This window comes from Phallusia mammillata, chromosome 3 (assembly GCF_965637545.1).
Source record: "Phallusia mammillata chromosome 3, kaPhaMamm4.hap1.1, whole genome shotgun sequence".
Classification (NCBI taxonomy): domain Eukaryota; kingdom Metazoa; phylum Chordata; class Ascidiacea; order Phlebobranchia; family Ascidiidae; genus Phallusia; species Phallusia mammillata.
Window position 1 is genome coordinate 28,954,150 of NC_137254.1, and position 16,877 is coordinate 28,971,026.

General features: G+C 40.7%; 1 protein-coding gene across 1 annotated transcript; it reads right to left on the bottom strand.

Annotated features, from left to right (window-relative positions):
- Positions 1-1,685: 1,685 nt before the first annotated feature.
- Positions 1,686-15,769, bottom strand: LOC145217532 (uncharacterized). Its single transcript, XM_080084792.1, has 9 exons — positions 15,548-15,769; positions 13,136-14,138; positions 12,668-12,756; positions 7,578-7,658; positions 7,285-7,519; positions 4,916-5,080; positions 4,690-4,766; positions 4,128-4,428; positions 1,686-3,044 (listed from the first exon to the last, which is right to left on the bottom strand). The coding sequence occupies exons 1-9, from the start codon at positions 15,638-15,640 to the stop codon at positions 1,945-1,947; spliced, it is 3,144 nt and encodes a 1,047-aa protein (XP_079940918.1). The 5' UTR covers positions 15,641-15,769; the 3' UTR covers positions 1,686-1,944.
- Between the last annotated feature and the right edge of the window lie 1,108 nt (positions 15,770-16,877).

Sequence of the window (16,877 nt, forward strand, 5' to 3'; positions counted from 1 at the left end):
CAAACCCCTTAAATTACCAAAGTAAGAGTGTCTTACGAAGCCCAAGGGGGCTACAGTGTCTTGGTTCAAAGACCAATCTTTGGCGTTACCCGAGTGGCTTTTTGTTTTGGCGGATTAAAAAAAAAATTGGCATTTTTTTCAGAGAGACTTTGCGTTATGTCTTTTAGTTTCCAGGAACAGAGCGAACGTTTCTGTTCCGAACATTTAAAAAGCGGCACAATGGACTTTGTGGAAATAAAGCATCGTGCCGTGACAAAGCGGCTTTTTCACGCACTGCAAACATTCGTAAGTTACAGAGCAAAATCAACACCAAGAGTTGTGTTCTAGTAATGTATTATTAGAAGTAAATGGACTTGTGTTACGGTAACGACGAAATAGTCGCAATGAACTGCAACAAACAAAGTGTGTAACAGAGTATTTACACGCGGAAACATCCCAAAAACAGTGCGCCAACTCATCTTTTTGCGCAATCACAAAACACATGGCTGTACATCATTCCCTTGCGTGCGGGCAATTGCATTGCGTCGGCTCTTGCAAATTATTTTGTGAAAAACTGCGCTTACAAATGCGTACCTAGAATTGTTAAATTGTTAGATTACAGAAATGTTACATTGCTTTGTTTGTTGAATTATACAAGGTCGGGTTTTTATGAGAACACTGCGCTGGTAAAACGCGGTCGGTACCATAAGGGGTCGAGCACCAAGCATAAATGTCGTTAATTCCTTTGCACTGGTGCTTACTCCAACAAAAAATCAAAAACGTGGCAACAATTACACTCTCTGTGACAGTAAGTACAAAAAGGTAGCAAAAATACAAAGCAAAAAAGTCTTTGATTTGGCTCAAAAGCAAGCCAAGTCTACCGCATGTACAAACTTGCCGTGGCACAAGCTAAGGTTACTCTGATGCGAGTTCAAGGCGCAAAGCAACACCTTGATACTGGAAACAAAGAAGATCTTCAGCTTGAGGTCCGAAGCCACGGAAAATACAAAACGAAACTCGAAAATCCGCAAGCAAGCGTCAAAAAATAAGACTAGTACTGGTTAGGCATTGCTGGGCAGTTGTAGCAAGTTAGAACTGCTTTAGAATTTACAGTTTACATACAAGGGGTGGCTACACACTAGAAATCAAGTCAAAACGTTGTACCAACTTTAAGAAAGGTCGCACCATGCCACATTTGAACGCAAAACTACTAAATTATATGTTTAAATTATATTAAAAAAGTGTACAAACAAAATTAAAGTTTTTTGTGAAAAAATTATAAGATTTCAATTCAAAATAGCTTAGCTAAGATTCAGGTTTTTTATGAAGGCAGTTTCTGTACATAAAGCTTTAATATTTTCACTTCAATTGGGCCAAGGAGTTAAACAAAAAACAGAATGCAAGATATTTATGTACAAGAGTTATCTAGGCAGACTTCTGCAAGCAAGGAAAGTGAGGGGGTGCACGTTTTGTCACACGAAAAAAAAACACGAATAAATTATTTCGAAGGATGAACGAGAATAATAAGACCCCGTATCTAGTGCGAAAAACAAACGGGGTTACATACGCAAGAAATGCCTGGAAAACTTTCTTTGACCTCGCCTTTTGTTTCGGCTGGGAATTAAATTTGGGTGTCTCCCCGGTCCTGGAGCTGACGTCAGTGTTGGCGAGAGAGGCTTTTACGAAGTTTCTGTGGGAAAAAAATGTATAACAGACAAATTAAAAATCAGACATACAACTGCTACGGACACAACATTTTTGCAATAGACGACAGGCCAAGATCGAACACACCAAACAAGCAAGCCACGTTTGTTAGTGGGTTAGCGTTACCCATGCATCGTAATAAAAAAACATGACTTCTGTCAAAAACACGCAAATCGCCACTTGGGAAATAGTAAAAAAACAGCGAATTATTGCGCCCTTGGTGTGCCTAGTGAAGTCTTTTTCACAGAGTTGGATGTCATCTCAGACCACAGCGAAGCTCATGTAGCCAACAGAAGCTTGTTGCTCTGTTTGTGCATCAGTTTCTTCACTTTGGGGTGGCTCATTGTCTTGGCTTTGCTCACTCGTTGCGGCGGTTTCATTCGTCTGAGTAGGTTCTTGAGCAACTGGTTCTTCCGGTTCCTTGGACTGCTCTGCTGCTGGCTCAACAGTTTGTTTATCTTCTTTCTTTTGTTCCAGAGACTCGGTGTTTTCTGCAACAGGCTCCTGTGATTCCTGGCTTGGAACAGCAGCAGGTTCTTCAACAGATTTGTCTTCGGTTGGAGATGTTTCATCCTGGTTTGTTTTGAGTTCTTCTTCAGGAGGAACGTCTTCTTTGCCCTGAGGTTCAGACGTTTCTTTCGTTTCTTCCTCCTGACTTATCTCTGGCGATTCAGTGGGAGTTTGTTCTGGTGCAACCGCTTCTTCGGGCTTGGCCGTCTCCTCATCAATCGACTCTTCCTGTGTTTCAGAAACAAGAGCGTCCTCTTTCGATTCTGTTATCGGAACATCGCTTTCCTCCGTCTGGGCCTCCTGGGGAGAATCTTTAGGAGCTTGATCAGCTTCAGCAACTTGATCAGCTTCAGCAACAACAGGACTTTCTTCCTTGGACTGAGTGTCCTCTTTATCTTGTTCTACTTTTTCTGGCTCAGATTCCGGTTCGTTTTCTGCCACAGGCGTTTCTGTAGGTTTTTCATCCGGTTCATCTTGGATAACAGTGACTTGCTCTTCATCTTTTGAATTTTCCTGCGGCTTTGCTTCCTCGCTTAGAAGCTCCTCAGCTGGCTCTTCCGTTACAGCCACATCTTCCGAAGGAGCTTGTGTATCTTCTGGTTCTGAGCTTTTAGGAGCATCAACTATCTGTTCCTCGCTATTTTCGTTCTTTTGTGACTCAGGTTCTTGGTTTTCATCAACAGTTTCCGGCTCTTGAACAGCAACTATAACAGAAGTATCAACAGTCTCTTGTTGTGGCTCTGCGATCTCCTTTTCCCCGTCCTCTATTGCAGCTTTTTCCTCAGTCTCAATGCTTGGTTCCTCCGGGGGGTTTACATGTTCATCAGCGGTTACAGTTTCATCAACTTGTTCTGAAAAGTCAATTTGTATTTGAGGCTTATATATTTTGAACTATATTTGTTGCACAATGGATCTACTATTTCTAGACTACAGACATGCTCGTGCCGAGTGGCTGGAAATAAATCGCTCAGTCCGTCTGCTGCGGCAAAAACGGCGAGTGGTTTGGGTGACATAACAAATGATAAAGTGATTGATTAGTCTAAGACCAAAGTGTAAAGCTATTGATTCAATATGCGGATATCATTCATCATATTGAAGTGAAAGAGAACACAACAAACCAAACACAGGCAATAATCTAAAGTAAATTCCATGGAGGTCCGTGTATCTGCATGAGCCATAAAGCAGCTTAATCAGCCAAATCGTATAAACAAGAGCCAAATTAAGACAAAACAAACAGCTTGTTATCTAAAGCCATAGATTCTCACACGAAGCAAGAAACAAAAAGAACCAAAACTCAAGAGAATCACAATCCTTACCTGGTGTGTCTATTTTGACCCTCTTCAACAGGGAGTAACAGATCAGCCTTGATTTCAATGGCAATGATCACAGCATTGATTGTGTAAAGAATATTGCATAACACTCGGGTTATAAAACATGGTAAAAATTGTCATTTTGCAATTAAAGTTTTGTTTAGTTACATTTAAAGGGGTGATCAGTTTTAAAATGGTAACATATAACGAATTTTAGAAAATAAATAATAAATGCAACCTGATAGATATTCAAACAGCGTACGATTAGCGAAAGACATGCACATTACAAATGCTATTTGAAGCTTTAGCCACATGCCCGAGCCTCATGCAACAAATTAGGAATCAAGTAAATGCGTTTGGCAAAACAATATACCATGCAGAAGAGATTGTTGCAAGCTTTGCAAGTGATGATCGACAAACAAAAAAGCAAAAACGAAACATAAAACAACGGATGCTATTCAAAACGCTCAAAGCAAATCAATAGCTGAGGACATTATGGATGTGATTTATCCAAAGCTCACCATTGATACTCCAAAAGCTTATCACCATATTTACACCAATGTTTTTTGAATGTTTGCACCCAACCAAATACTTACAAACAGCTACTGGACACCAAATTCTTACCTTGCGTCTGCTCCTCTTGTTCAAGTTGGTGTTTGCAGGTCTCCTCTTCTTTTGGAGGTTCTGTGGCATTTTCTTTTGGAGGTTCTGTGACATCTTCTTTTGGTGCCTCAGGTGCCTCCTCTTTGGGTGGGTCAGCAGATTCCTCCAAGGGAGCAGGAGTGGAAGCGGGTTCCTCCTTGGGAGATTCCTCTTGCTCCTGGGCTGGCTCTTCGGCCGCAGGTTCGGATGCAGCAGGAGTTGGATCCTCTGTTGGTGCGTCGGCTGGGGGAGCTTCTTCTTTTTGTTCCTCGGCGGGAGGAGCCTAAAATATTTTGTTTAGAATTAGTTGTTGATGCAACTAAGGTAGAATTCGGTTGCTAAGTGTGGCACTTTTTCACAATAGGAATGCATAATAAAATATAAAATGCCAGCAAACTGATGTTTATTTGGGCGTCTTATCAGTGAAGCTGAAGTAAGTGTCAATACCAAGCAAAACACTTTAGGAGATTGAAGTCACATCAGTATACATGATTGGTTATACAACACCATCAAACTGAACAAGTCAGGTTGGAAAGCTACTTACTTCTGGTTCTGGCTCAGCTGCTTGCTCTGGGGTGTCATCTTGTGGCGCTGGAGTTTGCTCTTGTTCTACCACTGGTTCTGTATGACAAGAAAGACAATGAAACGAAGCAGGAAAAGCTAGTGTTGTGCACATTTTTTTGTGTATAAAAGCGTAAATCAAATTGGACTAATCTTTTAGAGTAGACGAAAAGTTTCAAACAAATTATCAAGGGTAAACATATATTTACCGGGTGCTTCTTCCTGTTTCTCTGGTTCAGCTGGTTCCGATGTTGCGGCTGGTTCTGATTGTTCGGCTTGTTCTGATGGTTCAGCTGGTTCCGATGGTTCGACTGGAGCTACTGGTTCTACTACTGCTACTGGTTCTTCTTTTCCTTGACTCTCTTCAGCTTGTTCTAAAACATGAGACAACTCTCGTTGAAATTTAATCCATTGGGAATTTGAAATTGTTTTTCATGCCTCGAGGCTTAATAATATCATTTGCATACAACGTTGATAATGAACTCTCAAGAATTCTAGTTTGACTGCCAGGTATAATTGCCACCGGTAGACAGATCATATTGGTCGTGTCGCATTGCTTTCGTGTCAGGATCACTGCATATCAAATCACATTCAAACAAACTTTACGCTTCAAGAATAACCCACATAACAGGATGTCAAAAAAGACCAACAATCTGAATCGAAAATGCCATGTGTTAGTGTTTTAGTGAACGTTAAATTGCATGGTCAGACAACGCAGGTTGTTTAAAAGTCAATGATTTCTCAAATATTAGAATGGCATATGGACACACATTTTGTCGTAAAGAGTCACAAACAGTTGACGATTATATCAGAAAAGTCTTGCTGCGAGAATTAGCTAAGATCAGCCAACTACGAGCGTTAAAGGCCTTTTTATTGGGGTATGTTTAACAACAGCCTTGAGTGATAGTCGATCTTGGGCGTAACTGATATCAACAGAGCGTGTGTGTGCGCACTTATTATATGCCGAGAATAGCATTACAGCCACTAGACCGAAAAATGCTCTGGGACTGGTAAATGTTTTCCACTTTGAAACATTAACCTATGAAAGTTTTAAAGCGCAAACCATTATCAATCTTGTAAAATGATATCTGATATTTTGAATGCCTTAATTACCAGTAACTTTTTTTTTGCAAGCAAAAATTACCAGTAACTTTTTTTTTTGCAAACATAGCGCTTTGAGACATGGTAGCTGCTTTGACTTTTGAAAACAAGTCATATGCGATGGTACTAACTAAGCCTCGAGAAGCCACATGCGATATATCTTTTTTTTTCTGTTAGGTTACCGCAGCAATATTGCTCTGCAACCATAGCCATACATTAAATGAAAAGTAGCAGAAATCCCATACAACGTTGCCTATAGCTGGAAGCAATAAGGTTTAGGCATTAAGGCACATTCCAGTGTGCCTATATTGACAATATAACGTGCAAAGCTGTGGTGTTCTTTATATTGCGCTTTCGCGGCATTGCGGGCAAAAAATAGGCCCCGGGGCATAGGAAGACTAAACTAATTGCACGCTTGTGTTGGTGAGAGCGTTAGCTGTTGCATTTGTGGTGAAAGTGGTAAAAATAGATTGTAAGGAGCAAACGATACTTTGCAGGGTGCAAAATATAAAACAGGTCGATTCCTGATGCATCTACAAGGCATTTAAACAACAGCACGGCGGTGTAAACTGTGTTTAGCATTAAGGGGACCCAACACATTTTTTCCAACACTTGTATATGACCCCAATTATAACAGTAAAATTGGATGAAATATGTGCATAAATAAATCTCGCTTTTTGACTTATGTTTCGGGCAAACTTACAATGAAACTACGTTTTGATAATTTCTTAGGCTGCCATTAATGGAAATTGACCCCATTAACAATTAATTTACACTTTACTTTGACTCTGCATCATAAGAATTTCTGTACATTGCACAGCGGAACCGTGGCCCGAGTTATTTGTCTGTGACGTTAACGGACAGCTCGCGCTCTCCATTGTTTACGCGAAGCGTGACAACAAAACGCTTGAAGGCACAGGAATGCGCAGTAAGCCTGGTTTCAAGGCGCGGATCTTCTGCTGTTGCTGCCAATTACAGGTCCTGCACCAGTTGTTTAGTGTCTTATCTCCACCCCAAGGGTGCTTCGTCTCCCATGAGAAAGCAAGAGACAGCGCACGCGTTTTAGACATCGCAGGCCCACATACTTTCCGTCTAAAGTGGCCCGATACAAGTTCCTTTGATTGTTCATCGCTTAACCAACGAACGTTTGCTTGACACGCGCAGCGCCAACGCCACTTGGACCTTGTGCATGGGATTCACAAACCGCCGGTTCTACAGTCACATCTACTCCCGGGACGTGTTGAGAACGGCCGTGTAGATTCGTGGGAAGAAGTGAACGCAGGAATTTAAACAGTGATAAGCCGAAACAACAGCATGATTTACCATGGCATCAAACCTCTTGTAGCAAAACAACAGGAAAGTCTCGGATTTAGAAAGTCAACAATACGCTAGTCTTGCGTAATAAAATTGGTTGGAAAAACCACCACTTGCAGTCAGATTGACAAACAAGGATACCAATTAAGATCACAATACACACCTGGAGCAGCTGGTTCCTCTTCTTTTGTTTCTTCATCAGCGGCAGCAGCCTCTTCCTTGGGAACTTCTTCTTTGGGTGTTTCGTCTCCATTAGGAGCAGGCTCTTCTTTTGGGGCTTCTTCTTCTTGAGTTGATTCTTTGGGCGTTTCATCTTCATTAGGAGCAGTCTCCTCCTTAGGAGCCTCATCCTGCTCTTGGGATGGCTCTTCTTTAGTTGCCTCTTCCGCTGCAGGTTCCTGTTAAGAGATACAGTTAGAGAGCACAGTCAAAACTGGTTAAAATCTAATAACAAACCTGCTCCTCTGGCTTGGCTTCTCCCTCTTCCTCTTTTACTTCATCCTCCTTTTTCTCTTCTTTGTTCTCCTCATCATCACTCTGTTAAAACAAAAAAATACATTAGGCACTCGTAATTGATTTGGTGTCTTTAACCATTACAGCACGTTACAACAAAGATATGAATGTTATGCAACAAAATACGTTGCCGAGGTTTGTTATGGGAAAAGCAAAATCAAAACCACGTCAAGTCAAACAGCTTGGTCGACCAACCGTGAAGAGGTAGATAAAGCGACTTTTGTTTTCACTCAATCGACCATAACTCGGTAAGTGCGTCCAACAAGAAACCTCGTTCCACTATCGCTCCGAAATATAATCTAGGTTTTAGTGAAAGATTTTTGTCTGTTTTAACTGAAGATGGGCAGGTAACAAATTGGGTCAGACTGGCATTCTAGGTGTGGTTGTGGTAGATAAATGGGTCAGGAGGTAAATTACCCTTGTAGGTTTCTGATACGCCACATATAAGTCTTGGAGTACCGGAGTAAAATATGCCTGAGTGATGACTCATAGCAACCTCATTTGATGAAATTCACGCTAGAAATGCAGACTGTAATTTTAACTGGAAGTTGCTTGCATTCCTATGATTCAATTTCACACAAGGCCAGTCTAAACTCGTAATAAATAGCGAATTCCTTTGCGACAATTCACTCTCTAATTTTCGACATTGCTGAGCGCTGACATGCAGTCAAGGTGAGAGATCAACACATAGCATACATTCCTCAAGTCAAGAAGTGAAGTATGTAAACAGTATGGGCAAAAAACAGCCCTGTGTGCGTCATAAGTTCGTGCCTGTGCCGCTTATTCACATTCACTCTCAAGATTGGTTTCTAACTATCTTTATACAGCCAAGGGTTAAATAACTGAAACGTAATTTATGTTGCTAAAAAACTCGGGTTGATTTGCTGGAAAATTCAAGGTTAATTGCATGAAGCTTTTCATGTGAATTGAAACTATAGCAGCTTAAATCGTTATGACGAATATAGGTCAATTGCTAAGTCATCGAGCAAAGAGATAGGGCGTGACAAAAATAAATCCACTTTTAACGAACCAGGGCTGGTCATTTTCAGTGGACAGCCAAGCCAGATAAACTGTGATAAACACAACCCACTACAAACACCACGGGGAACAACATAGCCCGAGCCTGTCAAGACGACGTTTGTGGAGATAAGCAAGCTACATGGGGACTCGTTGGGTAGTATCCCGGTCGTTTCAGATGCCAGGCAACAAAACGGGCATTTAAACCGGCTTGTGTCAATATATTTTCGCCAGGAGACGCTGGTAATATAGAGTATGGTATGTGGCTTAATAGATAAATGGGAGCTGAACAGCGATGGTATATGACATAAATCTAATTGCGCATTATATATCTTGTTTAAAAACAATAAAAGGCGCTATATAAACATGACCATTAGCTAGCTGCTAGACTCACAACGCATGTGAACATTTATATACTTGCACCAAATCAGTGAAAATTACTAAGTTGACTAAGCGGAAAAGGGGCTGTGTACAGAATAAAAAAGCCTATGCATAGTTTGTTAACACCCAAAAAGAAGCTGCATTGACAGTGCAAATCTCAGTCCATACTTTGACTGAAACAAACTTGAAAATATTTTACACCAGAAAATACATTTCATGTTAAATCGAAAGCAGGAAACTTGAGGAACTCGTTTATGAACGCAGCTGCCAATAGCGACCCCATTAACAGCGGTAATAACTTCCTCCGTCCAGTGGCGTCGTGTTTACCCAAGAGTCGTTGAAGCAAAAAACAAACACAAGCGACAACAAGATGTTTGAACAAGTCAGATTTTGTCCGTAGACTCTACACGACGATTGACAAACCTCATTTTCGGATCGTTAAGATCCAGGAGGTCCAGGCTAATTGGGTTAGGGACTTCCAATCCAATTGAAACTGAGTTTAAAATGTGACTTTTGTTTTTATGCGAAGGCTACGATTGTGCATAAGGTTTCAAAACACAAAATGTACAATTTGGTTTCAACAATAAAACATTCTTGCAAATACTCTGTTTCGAAGATAAAGACGTTTATTAGGCCTTTTGCGTTGGAAAGCAACTAAAGTCAAAAAAATTAAAACTTGTTCTTCTAAATTGAGGCCAGAAAATCGTTTTCGCTGTTTTTACTACATGAACATTTTAACATGGCTTTACCAAATTTATGTTGTGTTACGTTGAATGCTTGAGAAATGTTCGTAGGCGTAGGCGTTAGGCGCCTGTTACCGCGAAATCACACAAGCTTGGCCTTGACAAAAGCAAAGCAAGTTTAAATATAATTTACTTTCGTTACTTGCGCGTTTCACGTAGGACAGTTATCAAATTACGCCTTTGAAATTCAAGAAAACGTTTGAAACAAAGATATAAAGGGATAAAGGGTGTAACATCACTGATAATAGCATGTGCATGTGCATTTGCTTTTGAATAATAAAGCATGTCGTTTTTTGTGTCTATTTGGGCCGCTTTTCCTCATTAAAAAATACCCGTTTATTAAAAAGTCTTTAGTAAAAAAAACAGCGTCGTAAACAATGAACGCTGTACTTTTTTACGAGGGTTGTGACAGCAGACGTTGATCCCGAAAATGGGGTCAATTGTTGTTTTTGTAGTCGGACCAAGACTTACACACAAGAAAACAATTACATTTTCTCTACAAGCAACCGCACGATTGCAAATACCAATATAACTGTGCCAGAAATGCTACATGTTGTAAGTCGTAAATACCTTTGCGGATTTAAAGCGCTTTATGTCATCAGTGCATGACAAATATTTGCCGCGGTTTGTTCAAATCGGCAATTTTACAAATTATATCATATTAGCCACTTAAGATTTCAGGTGTATAACTAGCAATTTTTAACAATGCCAAAAAGCGAAGAAACTATTTATTTGCAAATACTACGAAACGTTGCAACCTTAGCCAACACATTTAGTTTTAGATTGTATTTTGACACTAACCATGAAAAACAAGTTGTATATACGACATTACAGTTAAACACTAATCTAATTTCAACAGTAACCCTACTCCTTTAAATTTTAAATGTTACGTCGCAAAAAAGTTACGAAACTGTACTTACAACAAATAGTCGAAACAAGAAAACAAAAAATCTTAAACCAAATAATTCTAATAACAACCTTAGTTTTTCCCACCAATGCACCCATGTCCATCTCAATTAGAAAAGCTAAGAAGAATTACAAAAAGCAGCAGAAGAGTTTATAATAGCACTCAATTTGAATACACTGCGTCTAAATTAAACACCTCTTTGCAGTAACACTGTTACTAAGTGTATGAAATTAACTGAGGGGGAATTCAAGTCACGTTCCTTTTGGTTATCAAGGGGGCCCAGACTATTACGTCAAGACACAAGAATAGCTGCATTGGTTAAGCAAGGACTGCTTTATGTCTAGACTTTACTGCATCCTGATAAGATGACTACTGAAGAACGACAGCCGCTCAAGAAGACAGGAAATGCCTAAATGCAACGGGGCAATTTTTATGTGGATTGTGCATTAGGAATTCACGATAAAGTGGACGTTCTTACCTTAGTTTGTCTGTATTTTCGTTGCCAATTTTTAGTTTCGTTGCGGCTTTGGTGCATAAGAAGGTGCTAGTGCAATATTGGGATAAATGCATGCGTGTTACTTTAAAATCACACATCTCAACTTGCGCGACTAGATACCCAAACTGAACAACTAACGCAGTTTAAATGAAACAACTGTGGCCAACAAAGTGTTGCTGAAATAGTGTGTCGAAAAAGGGGCGAAACTGAGCCGTATTTATTCCAATAACCTTCCAACGCAGAGGCTCACATATGGCAAAACTCGTTGTCATATTATAAACCAGGGTTCTTAACCAGGGTTACACGCGCGCCCAAGGTGTGCGAGACGTGTTTAAGGGCGTGAAAATGCTTTATGATTTGGGTAAAGGAGTTGGTTTCAAGAAAATACAACTGGGGTGCGAGTACTGGTGGGTTACTTTAAATAGGTGCTTACAAGGGTGATTCAGACTTAATCTTATGGACACAGAAATACGCAGTTTATCGCATCACACAAAATCTCTTTATTTGTTGTCGTGCTAAAATGCCGAATCAATATCGCTTAAGCTAGAGTCGCCCCAGAGTCGCTTGCTCGTTAATGTAATTTCCTTTGAGGTATTCAAGACCCGCTTGGGTGCCGTCGCAGTACAAGCGTTGACGGAGATGCGTAAATTCTCTAGGGGAGCTTTGAATGATTCACTCAACTCAACACGCCAAGTATTCAGGTTGTAACAACATTAGATATTGTGAAATATTAGATTAAATTGGTCCATGAGTCAGAAACTATTCCTGATAAGCGTTGTCTTGTTGTGGTTTTTGTGGAACTCACAATATGCAAATGGTAATAAACTGCAATGCATCGGTAGCTATTCGGTTATACCGGATTCTTAAAAGCTCTGTTTGATACAAATAAACCCCAAAAGGGCCCATGTGCTGCTGCCAAAACTCAAACAACTTTCGGAGGGTTTGGGGTTTATTTATGAGGTTTAACTTGGTGCAGTTACACAAGAAAAGTCACAACCATAATGTGAACTTTTTTGGAGTAAATTAAGTGGTGGCTAATTTTGTACCTTGCGTAACAGTTGTAATTCAACTTACACGCAGTCGTCAGAAACGGCTATAAACATGGTATTTAAAAGGGCATCAGCGTCACCATGTATTGCCAGCTCAAGTCTCATGATCTGGTTCAATGCCGATTTGAGAATACAATATCCCAGTGGACCGTGTTCGCCCTTTGTTTGCGGTTATAGTACAAGTACAAGTACAACCAAGAAGTGTGGCTTTCCTATACTGCCATGTTACATACGCTATAAGTCTATGACCCTTTTAATGATTTTGCTATGCACGGTTCACGATATAAATGGACATGAATTTATCATCTACATTTAACAGATGTTTTTTCGTGACATTTTATAATTGGTTGAACAACACATTAAAAAGTCTACATAGTCGTACATGTTTCCTGCTACTGCTTCGTGTACTGCAATGTACACGGATTTGGGCAATTACATACCTTGTCCTTCTTGCTACTTCTCCTGCCAATGTTTCCGAAGAAATTTCTGATAGAACCGACGAACCCAGGTGACCGAGAACCCTGGCTTGCTGAAATGAAAAAAAACTCATGTTAATACACAAACAAAACCAATGAGAGGAATTCAGGCACAACGATTTCAACGCCGTTTGCGAAGTGTAACCGTGCGCCAAAACAGACGCCCAGCTGTCGTGGTGTCTGCGTTTAAACCACTGTCTCTGAACTTCAACTGAACCGTTACAGCCCTCATACGGGAGCAAAACCATGGCGGAAAAAGGTCAAGCTGTAAAATTGTGCTCAATGTCGAGATATAAGTTTTATCAAAAAATAAATAAATACGATTCCTTATGCAATTTTGGTATATTGCTTGAGAATGTGTAGTTACATGGGGCTAGGCCTGTCAAGCGTACAAATATCTGATCGTTTGTTGTCTAGAGTAAAGCTATTTACTTTCAGCTGGCTGTTCTTCTGCTTTCGGCTCTTCCTCGGCTTTTTCTTCCGCTTCCTTTGTGGCCTCCTCTTCTTTCGGAGCTTCTTCTGCAGTTGCTGGCTCTTCAGTGGCGAGAGCAACTTCATCTGCGGGGGCTTCATCCTTTGTCTCCTCCTGCTGGGTTTCCTCAGCTGGGGCATCCTCGGTTTTTGCGGGAGCCTCCTCTTCAGTTTTGGGTTCCTCTTCCTCAGCCGGTTTCTCGCCATCAGCTTGTTCCTCTGGTTTTACCTCTTCAACCTTCTCTTCGGCATTGTCTTTGTTTGCCTTTTTGTTTGAAGTGCGCCGTTTTAGGGATGCGAAGGTGCCGCTAAGAATCTTCTTAATGCTCTTTCCTGTTTTCTTTGGCGCTTCTCCTTTCTCTTCCTCTTTAGCTGGCTCCTCTTCCTTAGGAGCTTCCTCAATTTCTTCGGCTTTAGGAGCAGTTTCTTCCTCTTTAGGTGCATCAGCTGCAGGTTCCTCAGGTTTTGCCTCTTCTTGAGCAATAGGGGCAGCTTCTTCTGTTGTTTCAGGAGCTGCTTCCGCTGGGTTTTCCTCCTCTTTGGGAGCTACCGGTTCTTCCTCTGTCTTTGCTGGTTCTTCTGCAGGAGGAACGTCCTTAACTTCTTCTTCAGTTTGCTCTGGTGCAGCATCTGGTGTTTCTTCCGTTTTAGCGGTCTCCTCCACTTCTTCAACCTTCGCAGCATCTCCTTCCGCGTTTTCTGTTTGTTCCGGGGCAGGAGGAGCTTCCTCGGGTTTTTCTTCAACAACTTTGTCTTGAGCAGCGTCCTCTGGTGGTGGAGTAGTGGGGGCTTTCTTTCCGAATGGGAGTCCCTTGGGGAGTTTAAACTTGATAGGTGACTTGGCTTTCTTGGTCTGGCCGTTCTTGGCGCTCGTTCCGTTTCCATTTACGTGAACTTCGACCTCGGTGTGAGTATCTTTGGCGCCATTTTCTCCGACGTCACCGTTTACTTTTTGATCGTTTTCCTGAAAAACACAGAGTGACTGTTTAAAAAGGTGTTTGGGCTGGTCAAAATATACCTAGGTCTTGCCTTCATCCGCACCGGTGAGACATTTATAGATCGTTAAAGAGTGCGCACTGTCTACAGCTTACATGTTAAGGCCAACAATTTAAAGCAGTACTCTATTAGTGACAGCGCTTTGTTGTATCTTGTGTTTGATATAGAAGATTACACTTCGAATTGCAATTATACGACTTAAATGAATTTGCGTTGACCGCAGTAAATCAAAAAACTTTTGATAGGACTCTATCGTGTCTTTTCATTTGAAAATGTTTAAACGACTCTTTGAAGATACGAAAGTGACATGTCTTTAGTATGATAAAGATTGAAAAACATCGTGCCTTCCACTCGTTAGATATTTACGCCTTTCTCAGATTACAGTTATTCGAATTGCGCAAGAGGCATATATGTTATCTAACGATATGTTGTCTAGTATTGACAAATTTTGATAACTAGAGGCTGTTAGGGATTTCAGCGTTGACAGATGTATACCGAGAGAACGAACTAAGCCATAAAACATTCTGTGTTCTATGACAATGAAGTAGATATTGATTTGTCAGCTATACTAAATGACTAAGTGCTGAGTAGAATGCATGCTGTGTAAATTTATTGCACCCGGTCGGTCAGTATGGTCAGTCACTGTAATTAGTCAATGGGGGAAGGCATGCTGATTTGCGCATTAGCAGCAAAGAGAGAAAACAGCTTTGCGCAATGAGCATGCTTGGAATGTGTGATTATAGCTACTGCGTCATCGAAGACAGATGCATGTTGAAAATTCCCATGAGCTTCGGACGCTCAAAGGGTCGCAAGGCGTAATCCCTAGTCTCTTAGGGGCCTCAGGGCCGGAATAATGTTTGCGTGGATTAACAAAACGTCTGCCATCTGTTTGCCTTTGCAATATCGTGGTCTGCACCGGCCCCGCATGCCCATATGTCGAGTGCAAGTTACAGTCATTAATACTTAATAAGACTCTGACGCCGACGCTTGTTAGGGAATAATTTATAGTCAATTTTAGATGGCGAGTGTCACCCTACGTCCATCCATAATGCACTTGATAGGCAAAATGCGCTCTTGGCGACAAATTTGTTGAGGTTACAAAGTGCAAATGTACGATTGATTTGTAACTTAATTGAGCCAAACAAGACATATGTACCAATAATTTACAGGTAAAGACGAGTAAAAAATTAAACTTCTTAATGAATACAAAGTCATTTTTTTGCAAAATCCAAAACTACCATGCCGTGTTGTAGGTATCGTTTAAGAATACAAAACTTTTAACGTACAAATCATGTGTGCTTGCCGATTTTCGTCTACATTTATACCGTTTTAAACAACGGTAGATTATGCCCATAAACTAACATACGTTAGACTTACCACTGGTTTAATTTGTCCATCAGCTACAGCTGGGGCCTCTTTAGCAGGTCCTTCATTAATGCTGTACTTTTTCTTGCTTCCTACGTTCCCCATGACGGTTTAGTTGATCTGAGAATCGGTTGCAACGAATATATGAGCAGTTTCACGAGTGAGGGCAGCTTTTTATTACGCTACAACAAACAGGCAAAAACTTTAAAAGACCTGTAACACAAACAGTGATTTAGAATACAGCTTTAGTATGGTCCAAACGTGTTTTCGACATGGTTAAAGTACTCCTGTTAAACACCGCAAAAGTTAAAAAACACCTGTATGCAAACACCACACTATACCAACTTTTTTTTATATGTTAACTAACTATTGTCATTACGAACAGATACACATTACCATGCCAATCTATTCCGAGTCAGCAATTCCTCTTACCGCGAGTTTTTAGTGTTCTCAGGAAGCAACATGCGAAACATACCAATGCTATAATGTTCATCTCGCGTACATGTGTTAATGCACCACAAAAACGCCGAAGCATGGCAAACTGAAGTGTTTATCGCAAGGCGTTTCTTCCAAGAACAGTTTAAACAGAGTGTAGTGAATTCCTTTGTTGCTGAACGAAGCATATTTCCTAGCTGCCTATATTGGGAATTGCAATAGCGCAGATGCCAGTGTGATGACGCAATGTGGCTAGAAAGGGGAGGGAGGGCCTGTTTGCTGACGTTGTTTGTTTAATCTGCTTGGGATTAGTCTGCACCCTTGGTTGCAAAATAATGCCGTCAAAGCAAACTCATTAGCGCTGATTACAGGCGTTTTTCAAATGACTACAAACCGTAAATGATTATTGTCGTCGATCCCGACAAACAAACAACGAAATGATAATACAAAAGTGCGTCCAGATAAATCAAAACGGGTGAAAGCGTTTGACTAAAGGTTTATCTCAAAGTTGCACCAACAAACATTTGCTCCTGACATATTTTTTTTCTTTATACAACATCAGTAAAAAAGGACAAATACGAAAACATTAGGCCATTACATGATCAGTAAACTGCATTGATGAGACAATATGGGTCAAAACTGCGTACACGATCTGCAGCTTTTTTGACAAATAAACATCGCAATTTAACCAGTTAAAACAGAAACATAAGCAACCCTCGTAAACATGAATCACAACACAACTTTACAAGGTAGAAATCTGTTGCATTATCCGAACATACAAGCGGAAACCTCACGTTGCACAAACACTTGATTCAAAAAGGATAAACACGAAAATTAACAAAACTGAACAGAAGCGATCCTAAGCGATTACATCTTAGCCCAAGCCGCAAGTTGGAAAATTTACTGC

Coding starts and splice junctions, on each gene's coding strand:
- LOC145217532 (XM_080084792.1), bottom strand. CDS start 15,640: ATGGGGAACGTAGGAAGCAAGAAAAAGTACAGCATTAATGAAGGACCT. Junction 12,757..13,135: donor AGAAGAACAGCCAGCTGAAA/GTAAATAGCTTT, acceptor TTTTCATTTCAG/CAAGCCAGGGTTCTCGGTCA. Junction 5,081..7,284: donor AGAGGAACCAGCTGCTCCAG/GTGTGTATTGTG, acceptor CTCATGTTTTAG/AACAAGCTGAAGAGAGTCAA.